Here is a 17,716-nt window from a genome sequence, read left to right on the forward strand (position 1 = left end):
GTGGCATTTTTATGTTAACAATAGAACTGTGCGTTGTCACTGTATCTTATATGATGTCAACAAAACTTTCTCTTATAAAGTCAGTATACTTCTTGTGGGGTTGACGTCAGGGCCTGGCCCTGGACTTAGATAATTTTGATGTCTGCCGTAAAACAAAGCGACGCAAGTGGGGAAAATTATTGCGTCATTTGTAATTTTAGGGAGCCAATGTCGCAAGGTCACGGCCACGGCAGAACACTGGCCTAAGACGCCATGAGGAACGTTTGATGTTCGTTCGAACCTTACAATCTTGCTGTGTTGAACTCAGGGGTCGGTCGGAAATAAAAAAAAAGTTTTTTTTTCTGATGTCGGAGCTGCAAATTAGGATCTGTCGTGAGATGAGAAACAGAAAAATTAAAAGGGCCGCCCTAAGCTATAATACACGCCCTGTGGTACCGTACACCAGGGACATAACGTGCTAACACTACACATGTAAATGACATGTACAAATGAACTGATGTCCAAGACAATTTGTAATATCACCACAAAGTGCACTGACAGATGAATGATTCGGGACTTTCAAAAACTTTATAATTTCGTGGAAAGTGCTTATCATTGTTAGTCATTGTATATTGTAAAGGATTAAACTCCAGTTTCTTCCTTTCTTTTCCAAAACATAACGATTTCTATTGAAACACGGTTACTCTAATGTCGAAAAGAAACCATGATGAAAATAACTAGGACATGATAATAATTTTAAAAAACTATGTATTTCATGAACAAAACAGTAAGCTAAGGTTTGGTGTTTTGATAGGTGAATTTTCAAGGTGGGACGTACGTACACATGCAGAGTGTGAATGAAAACACTGACGGAAATACGCATTCTGGAAGACATTGACAACTTTCCCAAGTCTTTTTCTCATCCTCCCTATTATCATTAGTATGTAAAACGCTGTCAATGATCAACGTTATGCCGACGCTTGACACTTTGATTATTGTGGCTAAACCGTGCACTGAAAAGGGAGAAAGTGGTCGTTTGAAAAACACGATTCACATCTGTTTTGTGTAGTGTTGTGATTTTCTTTGCCCAATTATCACTCCACAGGGCATTTGCGAGTTCAATTGTTCAATAGTACAGGAATCGATATATTCAAGAAGTCTGCGATTTATTCACGAAACGTTGCGATCTTCCTTGTAACGTTCGCCGACTGATTTTCGTCCCTTATTCTCAAATTTACGAACAATACAAAAGAAAGAAAGGAAAAAACCAAGCTAGATTTATTAGATTATCTGTTGAGTTTTTGTACATCAAATTAAATACACCGACGTACACGTCGGTACAGCCACTGTGCTTCGGCCTGGCTTGGATTTCGTGTATTCCAAGGCTTGTCGTGACGCCCACTGGGGTGAACGGCAGCATGTTGAATGGAGTTATGTCGAAACGAAGATCAGGGCCCTGAAAAGGGCTGACAGGGAAAATATTCCCTGTACCTTCTGATCTTCGTTGAGAATTAGACAAGATACATAAGTAAGACATGTTGTTTGATCGGAAGCTATCGAAATACAAATGGGTAACTCTTTGGAGACACATACTAATATTATATGTATTGTTTAACCTGTAGAACAATGTAAAGCCGCGTCTTTCAGATTAGTGATCGACAGACAATAGATGTTTATGTACAAACTTTGGCTCATGAATATGCGTGAAACCTTATGAATATTCATCGTCTTTTATCGTCTTCACTCGTCTTTACCCGGCGTAACGCGTCCTAACACGTAATTACGATACACTTGATATATCTGCCTTCCCTAAATCTTGGTGGGGATGTTTCTCGAGGAATATTCTGCAGTTATTGTTCAAAACGTTTTGACCAAACTGGCCATAGCAACCATGAAAATGGGCATAGCAACAGTGAAATGATGATGCACATTTCAAAGATCACAACTGGGATGGGTGGGTAAGTGAATAATGATTTTAAAAATGTATGCAAATATGCCTAGCAACAGTTAAAGCCTATAGCAACAGCCAAATGCTTGTTTATATTGCAAAGATGAAAACTGAGAAGAGTTGGCAAGTGACTAAAGATTCCAAAAATGTATGCAAATATGCCTAGCAACAGGACCACACCCATAGCAACAGCCAAATACAGTTGTGCTACAATGCCATTTGCGCTATTTCCTTATGAGCTAGGCAAATTTGACTGAATGGTGTCCATATTTTTTGTTAAAAATCAATATTTATGACTTAACTCAAAGAATGTAATACTTAGAGACTCCATTCAAGTGTTTACCTCCTAATGTCAGGTACAAAGTTTCTTTTAAGACATTGACCTTTGACATTGACCTTGCAGGTCAATTATCGGAATCAAGCCGCTTTCAGACATTGTCATAAAACACAGGTTCTGGAGTGACATTTCATGATTATACATCACCTACAAATACTTAGTGATTTCAGAGAAACATCAAGTTGATCCAGTGCATTTATAGTTTATCTTTGTCATGGGCTATTACATCATTGGAGTCAGCAGAAATAATGTATTCAATGGGTAAACACTGAATATTGATGAGTAGAAACTGTTATTAACTTTTAGTGTAAAACATGAATTTTCAGTGTTCAACCACTGAATATAATGTACATTATTTCTGCTGACTCCCATGATGCAGTTGCCCACAGCAAACATACCCTATGAGACACAAGATCAACTTGATGTTTCTCAGAAATCACAAGTAATATTGTAGGTGATGTATAATCATGAAATGACTCTCCAGAACCCATAGTTATGAAAATGTCTTCATTTCCTGTAGTAGGATTCCCTTTAATGTCAATTTCATTTCCATAGATACAGGGATATGGATGCAAACTATAAGAGAATGCAAGGTGAAAAATGAAATTTGGTCCCAAGTTGTTCTGAGGTTAGCAAAGCAACATGAATGGGATGTAAGTATATGTTGCATACATGTACTGTTTAAAAGTGATTCTAAATATTTGCATTGACTATAATTGATATTCTGCTTGATGACGTGCTGTGATTCTAAATACTCATATTGACTGTTGCTATTTTGTTTTATTTGCATGTTGGGAAATTGTACAAATCAAAATGATCTTGTCTTCGGCCATGGAATCAAATTAAAATCTGATGTGCTGAAAGTGGCTATAGTAGATATCTTTACTTACTTTTGTTTCCATCATTTTTACATCCGTAAGGAAGAGATGTATTAGTGGGTGAAAGTCTGTGTGTGTATGTGTGTGTCTGTGTGTCTGTGTGTGTGTGTGTGTATCTGGTGTATTGTTTGGTTTGTTCTGGGTGATCGCTGCCTTCCCACATCTTACCCTTTGTAATAGGAAATCTTGTTTGAATTTTTGCGCTTTTGAGTAGCCAATCAGGCCAATGTCAGGCAAGTATGTAAAAATTGACATTTAATGACTTCCACAGGTTTTGCACTGCTCATTGTTCTGTGCATGATGCACTTGAGTAAGGAAGGTTATATATTAGGGGTGAAGAGTGTGTGTGTGTGTGTGTGTGTGTGTGTGTGTGTGTGTGTGTGTGTGTGTGTGTGTGTGTGTGTGTGTGTGTGTGTGTGTGCGTGCGTGTCACCATTTTAAAAAAACTGGCTGCATCAATTCGAACGAAATTTAGTAGACATGTTCCATAGGGTACTGGCAAGAACTGATTAGGTTGTGGTAAACATCCCATGAATATTAATGAGCAATTTACGCAATTAATGGTTTTCCGTAATGTACATCGCCCGTCACACATGTCGCGTACATATGTGCCAAGGAAATTAAAGGCTGCCCTCAGTGGTCGTTAGTTAGTCATGCATGCAGTGTCAAGGTTACAGCACATCGCACGGCGTTCGTGCCAAGCTTGTCAGTGATATTCAAAGCATTGGGTAAGTAATCATACAGCTTTGCATGTTTTCATGATGACTTTTGTTTCAACTAAAATGTTAGATGGAGACTATTACGTTAGAATGCTAAAAATCACTGGCCATTTTCGGCACTCACCGGGCCAGGAAGTTCAGCACCTCGCCATGTGAGTCATGCCATTTTGATCTCTCAAATCAAATATGTTTGCAATAGACTACTTCTAATTCATTTCAATAGGAAGCGTTGCCATATGGCTGTAGTATAAGTTATAAATGTCATATAAAATCAAAGCAAGTTCATTAATTTCCAAGCTTGGTTGTTCTCTTACATGATGGATAAACGTTATCTTATATGATGGATAACAGTAACGTTACGTGTGATAAAGAAGAACAGTTGTTTGGTCTACTGCGCTGAGGGGTGCGACATCCTTTGCTTTCCAAAGTCCACACTGAGCTTGTCATCCAGATAAAAAATTTCGTAAGCAAGTCTTCAATTACCCCCCAATATGCTAATAGAGGTAGCATAAGTTGGGTCTGATTACCAGAACAAGATGTGTCCAAAAAAAACGTGTACTATACGGACAGGTACTTTGCTAGAAATGTTGTACGCCACAAGCTACGCCATCTCACATTCTGAGTATTGGAAATTACTAATAATTATTTAAATAACATAAGTGTCTATATCCCCTTTTTTACAGTCACCAAGCCACTGCCGTTACATGCCCTAAATCACAAAAACCAATAGTTTACATAAATTTTGTAACAGGTAGCACATGCACTATTTTTGTAAGCAAGGTGATCAATTTTTGGCCTACCATCCAAGTATTTGTAATTTGTATGCACACCATGTTGTGGTGATTACATATACCATTTCCCTGCCATCCCCGATCTACTTCTTTCCCATATCTGAAATCATGAACTCATATTCATAACTGGTAAAATATGTTCAAATTTTGTTTAAAAATTAACTTTAAACAATAATTTTTATGTACAACACTTAATTTTTCTTCTTCGTGTTTCATCTTCAAATGAGTGTACTGCAAATCTGATGCATTCTCAACCATCAAAATCAAATCTTTCATAATATGTAACTGCATAGTGCAATACATGACCAACTTTTACTGTACATTATTTTTCTACATTGTCACCAGTCTTTGGCAAACAATATCATATCAACTGAAATGTTGTTTTTAACTGAAAAAGTTGTTCTCAAATCTGATAACGCCATTCATTATCTTTGAAAGCTGAGTTCCATAACTATATATAATTACACAGATAGGTCATTGTGCCCTAAAGGTTCAGTGACCAAAATCACTCAAATAAATGTACACACACACACACACATACATACTTATGTACATACATACATACATACATACATACATACATACATATTCAAAATGATGCACATACACAATTTAGTTTGATTAGATATTGGTTGGATGTCAAATTCTTACAACTTTCATATAATTGTTTCAGCTTTCATTGAAATAAACAAAGAGTAACAATCCAAGATGCTTTGTTTCAAGCCATGATCTCAATATCTAATACTTTTTCTTTTTTCTTTTCTTTTTTGGGATGTCATGGATTCCCCTTGACCAACTGAAGATATCCAGGTGGAGAGGAAGACAACTGCAACAGACATTTCTACATTCATTTATTACCCTTACAAACCATTGACACTTACATCCTTACTGATACAACAAACATTCAAACACATTACATCAACTTTACCAACAAACACTGATATCAGAGTTAATACACTTGTGCAACACTCACTCATATACTCACCAACCCTTCAAACAAACACTAATATATTTACTCCAGATGGAGAAATCCCACTGATGGGAATTAGTTGAGTCTATTGTGAGCAATAGAATTGACTGGTCAGATTCGATCAACTGGCAAAAAAACGGCTAAGGCAAAAAATCAAATGCAAAAACCAAAGGCAAACAAGACATATTGTCAAAAGTCTAAACAAAGAAAAACATTATAGAACAAAGAATATCAAACAATCACAACAAAAAACAAAAACAAATGAAATAATGACAACACACAAAAATATTTACATCATGATCTTTATAGCAATGGGAAATTAATAATCAATGAGGTAAAATAACTAATTGCACACAAAAGTTCCCAACAAAAATTAAAGAAATGTAACTAATCCTAAAGATGAATGATTTCTCATACATAATCTGTCTGAAATATCTGTAGTAAGAAATAAACTATGAAAACAACGTCCTTTAATAGACTAAAATCGATAGAAACCACATATACTATCTAGAAGCAACAGCAGGAGAAGCATTGTCAAAATGCCTTTCACACTATACATGTAAAGCCTCAAAATGCGATGTGATCACCTTTTGACTGAAACGGTATTCAGTGAGTTGCCAGTAGAGCGAGCTTTGAGACCTTGAGAAATACACCATGGAAATTTCGTTTTTTACATAATTATGTATCTCAACTTTAGTCCTGGTTACAAACTTTTGTAAGTAAGTATCGGGAATAATATATACACTGAGATTGAATATACACCGAGCTTGAGTCAGATGTAGGATTCTGACTGCAATTTACATCACCAAGCAGGTTACGTCAAATTAGTTAATCTAAAGTCTAAACAATCTCTACTAACCAATCCTATATTTTCCTAATTGACCAATCAAATGAAGGTCAATGTCAAATTCGAGCCAATATGTATGGAACGTAGGAAAATCTTCATTTTTGTGTGATCTGTAGGTTTTGTTGGATGTCAATAAAGTAGGAGTAGCTATCTTTATAGTACTTGGTTGTACAGGCGTCATTCCTTTTCAGAACCCCTTTTTAGAAAATTCCCTTACCCCATAGTAAGCTGACCCTGAATATGCTTTTGCTACAAAGTGTATGACAGACTATATAATTTGCTATGGATTTGCTATCTGATGTCTTCAGTAGTTTATAGCAAAAAACCTATGTGGGTGTTTCGATAAAAGTGAAAAATGGAGGTGACCTTGTAATTAGACTATGACCTTGAGCTTGGATCGAAAAGATCATGTGATAAGTGTGTTGCCTGTCCCCTAAAACCAATATATAGACACTTGCATCATATCTGTAGCACTTCGGTACATTGCGATATTCAGTACCTTCATATTTTGGTGATCTTGATACCAGTTGTCTTAGTAACAGAAGTTTGTAATAAAAGCAGCTCAGTATATGCCTTTGTTGTATTTTTCCTGAAAGACTATATAGTTTGCTATTTTCTGAGCGATTTTCATCTTTAAAGATCATGTCTGATGTTAGCTATAGAAAAGATTCCGATGGTATTTTAATAATTAGAAAAAATTAAAATGACCTTGAATTTTGACAATGACCTTGACCTTGGATCGAAAGGATCATGTAATCAGTGAATTGCTTTTCCCCAAAACCCTAAATACAAACACTTATATCATGTCAATAGCACTTTCAGGTTAGTACATTAACACTGTGGTATAACAGGGGATATTGACAGCAGTTGTCTTGGTAACAGCTTTTTCCTACAAAACAACTTCATATATACTTTTTTCACGTTTTTCTGAAAGATTGTATGTTTGGCCATTTTCTGACCGACTTACAGCTTTACCAGTCATATCTGATGCCAATATACAGAAACGTTTCAGTGAATGTTTCGATAAAAGTGCAACAAATTAAGTTCACCTTGAATTTTAACTATGACACTGACCTTGAATCGAAAAGGTCATGTAATCATTGAAAATAAATATATATAAACATACTTTATACATGATTTTATTATTTCTGGGTCACGAGATGTGACGTTTTTAATGTTTTAGCATCCTTCCAAATAATGTCAATGTTACCATGGAAACCGTCTCCTGTGAGTTTGCGCAAGAGAATCGAGAGGGGCAACATCAGTTTTCTGAAGGCCCAGATATTATTCTAACCAAACATGATGTCAATTTTTGTACTTCAAGCCGGGCAATTTTTTTTCAAATTTTTGGCCTTGGCTCCCTGACTACTATGACAACTGCCCCACATACACACTTGCTGTAAAGTACTAAATAAAAAGAACAGTAACTGCAATGATAAGTAGATTGATTAACATTTGTTGAGAATGTAAAAAAAAAAATCGCATCGTCGCACCACTTTAGACAGCATTTCCTGACCAGAAACTATTTTTTCCATGTTAGTGGCCTACCAAAATATACCAATAGCTTATTACAACTAAAAGCTACATCATTAATATTTTCAGGACAAGTGCGCTTTGGTATCGCAAATGTATGTATCAAATTATATTGAATTTGAAGAGTGCATTTCTTACCGAAAACCATTAATTATGTAAATTGCTTGTTAATATTCATGGAATGTTTACCGAAACCTTATCAGTTCTTGTCACTACCCTACGGAACACATGCAATAAATTTCATTTGAATTGAGCCAGTCGTTTTTTAGAAAAAGGTGAAAAAGTCGCACCACTTTAGACAACATTTCCTGACCAGAAATTATTTTTTTTCTTTTTGTGGCCTACTGAAAATATGCCAATAACTTATTAAAACTAAAAGCTTCATCAGTAATATTTTCAGGACAGGTGCACTTTGGTATCACAAATGTATGTACCAAGTTATAATGAATGTGAAGCGTGCATTCTTGAGATATAGCCTAATTACCGAAAACCATTAGTTATGTAAAGAAAAAATGCAACATTTTTGATAGTTCATACTATGTATGGATATTGCTACCATATTCTGGTCGTCGTATCAGCAACATAACATAGCCATGCATTGCAATATTGTAACAGTAAGTCTGTTAGCACGATTATTGTAATGTTGTAACGAGTATCAAGGCATAACAGTACTAAGAAATTGTTACACTATTTCGTTCGACATATGGTATGGACCACAGTACACTTGAATCAATCTGTATGATTAACCCCGTAAGGGTACGAGAGGTATTAAAGGGGGATTTCTGTCTGTGTTTGTCATGTGTCCGTCTGTGTGTGTGTGTGTGTGTGTGTGTGTGTGTGTGTGTGTGTGTGTGTGTGTGTGTGTGTGTGTGTGTGTGTGCGTGTGTGTGTCTGTCTGTCTGTCTGTCTGTGTCACCATTTTCTTAAAAACGGCTGGCTTAATTATGATGAAATTTAGTACCTATAATGTTTGGGGTAATGGCTAGACCTGATAAGATTTTGAGCGAGATCTGTTCATGTCAATTAACATATCAATGAAATCAACTAATTAAGCAATATCTTAAGGCTACATACTTCAATTTCAATATAATATAGTATATATTTGTTAACATAGCAACATACATTTATCCTATAAAATTTGTTGAAGTACCTTACAGTGTTGATGAATAATTTGCATAAGTAATTATTTTTGGTAATTAGGCTATATCTTAAGAATGCATACTTCAAATTCAATATAATTTATTATATACATTAACCATAAGAAAACACATATGTCCTGTAAAGCTTGTTGATATCATACCTTTCAGTAATAATGAATAATTTGCATAATTAATGATTCTTGGTAATTAGGCTATATCTTATGACTGCATACTTCAATTTCAATACAATTCAGTACATACATTAACCATAACAAATTGTGTATGTTGTATAAAGTTAGTTGATATACCTTACAGTGTTAATGAATAATTTGCATAATTAATGATTTTCGGTAATTAGGCTATATCTTAAGACTATGTATACCTCAATTTCAATACAATTTAGTACATACGTTAAACATAACGGAATGCATATCTCCTATAAAAGTTGTTGATTTTGCTTGAAGATTTAGTGAATAATTTGTATAATTAATTATTTTCGGTAATTAGGCTATATCTTAAGACTGCATACTTCAATTTCAATATAATTTACTTCATACATTGAACATAAAAAAGTTTATACGCCCTATAAAGTTTGTTGATGTACCATTACAGTGTTAATGACCAATTTACATAATTAAATAATTTTTGGTAATTAGGATATATCATAAGAATGCATTCTTGAATTTCAATATAATTTAGTACATACGTCAACCATAACAATCGCATATGTCCTGTAAAGCTTGTTGATGTACCTTTAGTTTAATGAGTTATTTGGCAATGCATAATTAGTGATTCCCTTACGGGAGGCATTCAGTTTAAATCTGGTTTTTAAAATAATTATGTATAGTGAATAAGAGGACCATAGTTTCATCATATGAAACCACTAACCACGTTATTACTTCACTAAAAACAAAACTGCATAGTGGAAGAGCTGAACAACAGAACCACTTCTACACGTTACAAAAGTGAAAAAAGAACAAACAAAAAAAAACCCAACAAAAACAGTGGAGCTATATACGATGTAAAAATAGGTTATTGTATTGTTAAGAGCAGTGTGTCCTCCAATGATAGCCAAATTTTGTTGTGAGTCAAAATGATAAAAACTGGAATTTCTTGTAATGCACCACATAGTAAGAGATAGAGGAACACCAAATGTTGGTGTGTCACTAGAAATTGTGTGCATCAGTGGTGTGTCAAACTCAGCAGTTGTGCTACAGTACCATTGGTGCAATTTTTTTGAGTTTTGTTTAGAACTGTATTATAATTTAATATCAACAAAACTGAAAATTATCATCTCTTTTAGTTTTTTACTGAATTCTGTGAGAAGTAATCTGTTGACCACATGTACATATGACATAGCTTCAATTGTAGATTTTAATCAGTTTGTTATGTGTCATTTTGTTGTAGGCAATCTTTCATCTTTTCCTTGGAGGAGGGAAAGGCTACCCACCTGGGTCTGGTGGCATGGCTACAGGATGTAATGCATCAGGCATAGGCATTGAACAGTACTGCAGGTATATAATTATCAAAAACCCACCCATCCATCCACCCATGCACGCACACACACACTTACAAAATGTACTACATAACTCAAAAACTGTAATACATAGAAACTCTATTTAAAGGGGAGTAAGTTAATCACACGGGTTCATTTGCATGTAATTATGCATTTCTCCACCCAAGCGACGTAATCCTAACGTAATCTTGAATAATTAACGACCAAGCTGGGAATCACTATCTTTCTCGGTAAATAGTGGTAAGACGTAAGACAAAAGAAATAAAACTAAGGGGTTTGAATTGGATTACCGAGAGTAACTGTAATGTTTTACCATACCCGGTTGAAATATACTGAATGAGTTGAATACACGATTGTATACTGTGTGTTTATATAATTTATAAACTGTAAATGTACTTGCATGTCCCGTGACTCGAGTATTCACACAGCTGTGTTGTACGCAACACTAAATGTTTTTTTTTCCACGTTCCATAAGTTACCGTTCAAACTTTTTGTGCTACTGAGCTACGTGTTGAGGACTGTTTATTGTGGCCTGTTCTGATCTAGCTCTCAGTCCTACAATATGTGTTCCGATAGTCTGATCACATGTCGTAGTATCACGGCGCAAATATCCAGTGTTAGGTTCTGATCATGATTACCGCCAACATGCTCGATTGTCACATAAAATAAGTGTACTTGAGTGCCGTTTATTTTTTTCAGAGTTTGATTTGATTCTTGATGAGTCTTTTCGATGTCTGAGCATAACATTAATACAAGAAACTGTGAGAACTTTTGCATTGAATCAAACGTATAGAGAACGTCCGTGTGACCATAGACTCTGCACACGGTGTAACAACGTCAATGTGGCTACAAGTTCATCAACACAGAACAAGATGGACATTTGGGAATTTTGTAAAAGCCTCCCAAAAGACTACCGACCAAAACTATGAAATACAAATAAAAATATTGTTGTCCAAGTTTGAACAGTGTTGAGCATGCCGACTCCATGAATACCAGAAAAAAGAAATTATTATTACGATTATTATGAGTACGCGAGTGTGCATACCGAGTTACACAGTCTGATCGATCAAACTGTTACATGTTCGTACTATCAGCCACTCCGGGGTGTCACAAATACAACCATTGCTGGAGTTATATAGAAATGCCTCTGATCCGAACGTTGCTGTATCAGTGATGGACAATGAAAACTGGCTTTGAGGGTGCCGAAAAAAAGTCTACTTCATGTCACTATCAAACTGTTAGTGGTCTGAGTCAGAACCAATAGGTACCATAGACAATACAATACGCCACGGCGAAAGACGGTTGACACCTTTCTAAATGGTATTGACCCGGTTCTTCTGAAATACTCAGATGACTTCCATAATAAAGTTTTTTCCGTTCAAGAGATTTAGAAAAATTCTCCCAACCAGTCAGCACCATGCACAAGTGGAGTTGCTAAAATACAAACTCCACGAGCACATCTGTTGGAATTATTCAGTGAAGACGTTTCTATGTCCTGCTGTAAGGTCATGTTCTGTGGCGATTTTCAGCCCAAAACTCAACATATAATCCATACACTGTAAGTTTATTTTAGGACCAGGAAGACTATAGGTTTACACTCGACTTTTATATTACTCGATAGATAAACTTGTCCATTGTGGGAAAGTTTTGTCTATATTTCAATGCACAGGAAGTCTACAATATGTGGGGACCACTTGTTTATCATCTCATTACACTAGTATGACAATGTATAAATGATCGACCAATTATCACCACCGGCCTGCGTGTTCTATACATGATTTTAGTACATGTTCCATATGTGTTGGTGGTCGACATTCAATCGAACATGACACTACCGGTCGATACATGGGGAAACAAAATATACAATTGTCCACAATATTGTAATTCATAAAAATAAAGAACCCTACCCATGATACATACGCCCCAAAGATTTATAAACGACGAAATGTGTTGTTAGGTCTGCTGTTTTACGCGAACGGCCTGTACTTCACATCTCAACAGAAACGGCAACAAATACGTAATCTGATCTCAAGATATAGACACGTCGAGAAACCTTCTCGTTATCGAGAGAGTCAACAAGTTTTATCTCATTTTCCGGTCGAAAGCAACTTATATTCGAGATAACGTCAATTTGTGAATGCAAAAGCTACCTCGAGATTATTTTAAAATGCAAAGGAAAAAGACCGGATATAACATTGCCGTTCGTTTTCTGAAATCTAACATCACAACTCGAGATCACCTTTTCGCCCATCCAAAGCTATCATTTTCGTTTTACTGAATCATAACAAACAAACAAACAAACAAACAAACAAACAAACAAACAAAATGTCACACCAGTTATTCATGATTTCTAAAAAAGTATTACACGTGTTGTATTTCACTTTCATTGTAATTGCAGAGTAAATTGTAAAATATGTCACATATTGGCGCCCTGCTATCTCCACAAAAACATCGCAAACCATAATAATCCCGAGTCAGCAAAGGACAATGCGCGGCGGCATTTTTTTTAGCCTTTTTGATTGGGAGCTTACATATAGCTGACAGGTCAACCGACCGCCCTGAAGATCCAAGTCACAATAACCAGCTCTGAACCAGAACTATATCTCGACGTGTCGCGGCAGATGTCTGCAGATACTGCCTGTGCTTACCGTATCTCTGATAAGTTCACAGGCATGTAGTTGGTTCGGCACAGGTTAGCCAGCACGTGATCACAATACCTTTCTCCGTAAAATCGGGTATAAAAAGTATTGGACCCTCATGGATAGACGTGGGGCATAAAGAGATGACCGCTACTTGAAAGTAAATGGCGTCTAATGACGCCAATGTGAATGGTTGGCGTTGTCGAAAGAGATGTGATGCCAGAGTGCGTCATCGAATCGATGGGCTCTCTATACGTCTTACGATACGACAGTACGTTGGTTATATATAGGAGTATAGTACAACGTTGTAATTTGCCATGCAACGTGTGCAAAAGCATTGCATATCCAAAAAAGAGAAATGCCGTATACCGAAACAAGTTTCCTTTATTTACTATTCCAGTTTGACAATTAGTACAACTCCAGGACTATCCTTGCACGTTCTGTATCAGTGGAAGTACACGCATGGCTCAGTGTAAACACTATCAACAAAAATCCTGTTGAAAAAATATTGTTTCCTTGAACAGTACAATCAACTCTATAGGCCTACAATCGTAGTGACTTGTAGTAGTGTTCGCTATGCATCTTTTTGAAATCTTTCGTTTCAGCCGCGTTACTTTATGCATAGATACTGTAAATATAGGCCAATGCTTCAGGAAAGCAAACATGCATGTACCGTTATGCTTGAGCATGGAGAGGTACTAATTACAAATCATGTTTACTTCAAGATAACGTTGATTGCTTCACAAACTTTTGTGGATTTACGTACCCGTATTTGAACAATTGTGATTGGCAGGCATTTTAATCCCGGGTTTGAAAAGTAACGGCTTTTCACTAGTAACGAACAGACCCAGTTTGACCGCGTTTTGTACGAAATTGTCTCTACCGTGCTTAAATATCACCTTTCTGTGACCAAACCCGCATTCAACAGACATTCACAAGTCTACACATACCAAATTTATTACGAAAATCACCAGCTGCTAATTATTATCACGGCTTTTCAGAGAGGAATCAAGACGTTGTTAACAGTCTGCATTCAAATTTGACAATAACCCCCGCGAAGTTAGGGGGCCTTTTATACCCGACACTCCGCTTTAAGTGTCTACGCATGCATTATCAGATGTGAGCTATCTATGGAGATCTTGACCTTTGACCTTGACCTCCAAGGCTCATTATCAAAATCAAGCCAATTCCTGCCTATCACAGACACATTGTAGTGTTCATATATTGCCAATGTCTTTTAAATCATGTTTACAAGTAATATTAAAGTTAAGAAGTATACAAGCATTATATTTGGTGCTCATGTAATTTTTACTGAATGGTAGCTATATTTGTGGTAAAAATTACTATATTACTGCATAATCCAAAAACATCAATACATTGACTCTATTCAGCTTTCAACTGTCTAATTCCATATAATCACATGCAAGTTTCTTGTATGCAGTATGTTTCAAGTATCATGTGAAAAAATGAACAGATCTCAACACCAGTCAGTTGATCGATTTGTTGTGAATGACGAAATAAAAGTTACTGTAATGAACCACACTATATTCGAGACTTGAAAGTTGACCTCAAATGTGTGACATTAAATCGGTAATTTCCGGGTTTTCATTAATATAAGTTCCACAATGTAGGGTTACCCAAATGTGACATGCACGTGGCCTAGCTTTGAACTTTCACGATGGTGGATTTTGACTTCTTTTTATTGTTGATGAGTCCCTAATAAAATAAGGTTTTTGTAGCATTCAAGTGGTTGTTTTTTAGCCCCCAAAGGGCTCTGTTCGTCTGTCCATCTGTCCTTCTGTCTGTCTGTCCCTATTCACCTGTATCTCCAATATGCATGCACAAATTTCAACCAAACCTGGTACAAATATCAGATGTTATAGAGAGCATATGCATGTCACTTGGTTTTACAACCCTCACGACAACACACTGGGCAAAAAAGTGGATCTACTGAGCGTATATGTGTGCCGACGCACTCGTAGATTTAACATGTACAGAGATGTACTTGAATATACACAAACGCAGATCACACGTGTACAGTAAATCTACGTAGCGTATATTACCATAGACGGAACATCGCAGTACGCATAGTGTACTTTGTCAGTATATTATCGCCGACAGGAAGTGTGTCAGTGCGTACACTATCGCCGATAGAACGTAGATCTTCGTCAGACTAACGTACACGGAGTATACGTAGTACGTATATCCAGACATTGTACTACACGTTATTGGCCTGCTAACGCTCAAGATTTGCATAAAAGGTCAACTCCAAAGGTCGGCGTTGTGGTCAAAGGTCACAAGAATTCTAGCAAGGCCGATCCCAGCATGGCACGCCCACGGGGGACCGGCCCTAGCTATAGGGTAGCTTTCTAGGGATAAAGGTTGTGCCTGGTTATTGGCTTATAAACCTGCTTATTCAATAAAGATCTTTCTGTATTTTGCAGGTAATATCACCATATTTTGATTGTATTCACATCTAATCTTCAAATTAACTGTAATTATGATTCTTTCAGTTTTCCATTGCTTTATGATGTTGGATACTGGCAAATGCACCATATTTTGTATTCTAATACTTTGACAAAACAGATAAACCTTGGCTAGCAAGATGGAAAAGCTAACAACAACAACAACAACAACAACAACAACAAACAAATAAACAACAACAATGTAACATTTAATTTTTACAAATATGTCAAGAGGAAATTTAATTAAAGGCCCGTATTTCAATCCCGGGTCACCGCATTAGGGACTACTCCACGCAGTACACAGCGTCTTATCTGAGCGGATTAACACTCACGTCACATATCAATGACAACGATCAAACATTTACTAATCCTGTTATGACAGACACTGTTTCTGCCTGAACCAAAATCATTTATAGTAACAACGGACATCGGAATCATTTCACTGCGTTGCTAGTCGTTGTGATACTCGAACTGTATTATGTACAGGCTCGCAACGAAACGGCCATATACACATTGAGCTTGAAAGTTCGGCCGACACAGTATACAGCGACTGTGCAGTGTGCGTATTATACCATAGACAATGGATGGCAGTTGTCTACTGCATATAACACTTTTGACTCGACAGAGGTGGTAATTTTGTTTCATTGTAATGTGTCATAATTATGTAACACATATAGTTTTATAAATAAAAGAATGAATTTCACGAAAAAGAACCTTTTGTATGTTTGTTCAAAGATCGGAATACAAATGTACCGGGGAGACAGCTGTGTTGACGTATCACACAACAATGCACTAGCGATGGCAAAGGAACTGTCTGAAGTAAATCGCTGTTTTGTTTATCGTTCATTGCAGTGTCCCGAAAGGGTTGAACGGGCCAATTTTATAACTTTACCACTGTACAGTGAATCAAAATATGGAGCTTGGACGACAGCGTATGAATATAACGGGGTGTGCTGTACACCGGGGATGTACGTACGTGGCAGGGTGGAGCCTAAGACAATTGCACTTACAGCTACACGACTTTTGCAATTGAAACTCATGGTCCAAAAAATCTGTTTCGGCACCATTTTGAATAGTATTCTGCCTTCTTTCCTTGTATATTTTTGTCCAGACGCGTTACATTATTTTCTGTTGATGCAGCATGTACTATGTGTATCATAACACGGAAAGTCGGGTTGACGTCATGCTCAGTTTAGATTGAGATGATCGACATTCTGCCACTTCCAACGACATGGTGAAAAAGAATGCTTTGTTACATGTAATCAATTCAAAATAATACGCAGATAATGGGCGGAAAAAACCCCCAAAATTTACTTCTTTAAAAAAAAAGATTTACAGGTTCGTTATTATTTCGGGGGAGTTTGAATTTATTGTGTGATTTGGCACGCTCGGTATGTGTAACAGGGTGTACCGATTTTCAGCCTTCAATGCAAATGCCAAAACCACGTAAAATAGGATGTCATTATTTCCGGGTTTACACATGAGGTAAAAGAAGGGTTTCGTTTCCACCAAAAAGTATTACAAGAGAAATCGGCTAAAATATGGGCAATAATGTCATATGTGTTTATAAAACAGATCGCTTGCTAAGAAAACACTTGAGCTATAGATCAACCCGGTACCCGACTACGTGAAGGCCATCGACCCTGGGAAGACAAAGAGAAGATGTCTGGAGGGGGGGGGGGGGGGGCACACCGATATTCAAGCGCTTTCCATTTCAAATTTGCGATTCAAAATCGATTGCCACTTTTTTTTGGAAACTGTCGTTTTACTCAGTTGCAACGTCAGTTCCAGTTTGTCATCAAGATGAGCAGCAAGATACTGATTGCCGTCAATGAAGTTCAAAGGGACGCTATCAAGGCTCTCTTTGCAAACTCCGGATGGGAACTGGTTATTGATTCCGAGTCACCTGACCTTGACAACACTGGCATTGTTGAGTCAACTGACGAGGTCTCGGA

General features: G+C 36.7%; 1 protein-coding gene across 2 annotated transcripts in view; it reads left to right on the forward strand.

The window, feature by feature from the left end:
• Positions 1 to 17,716, forward strand: part of LOC144433587 (uncharacterized) — a 51,420-nt gene that overhangs the window by 26,453 nt on the left and 7,251 nt on the right. Inside the window, exons 4-6 of one of the 2 annotated variants that reach the window (XM_078121910.1) lie at positions 2,820 to 2,917; positions 10,549 to 10,655; positions 16,614 to 16,812. In XM_078121910.1, coding sequence (XP_077978036.1) covers positions 2,820 to 2,917; positions 10,549 to 10,655; positions 16,614 to 16,647 — 239 coding nt within the window. In that variant the 3' untranslated portion in view covers positions 16,648 to 16,812. Of the gene's footprint in view, positions 1 to 2,819; positions 2,918 to 10,548; positions 10,656 to 16,613; positions 16,813 to 17,716 lie in introns of those variants that run through there. The other variant, XM_078121909.1, reaches the window with a different exon arrangement.

This window comes from Glandiceps talaboti, chromosome 4 (assembly GCF_964340395.1).
Source record: "Glandiceps talaboti chromosome 4, keGlaTala1.1, whole genome shotgun sequence".
NCBI classification, from domain to species: Eukaryota; Metazoa; Hemichordata; class Enteropneusta; family Spengelidae; genus Glandiceps; species Glandiceps talaboti.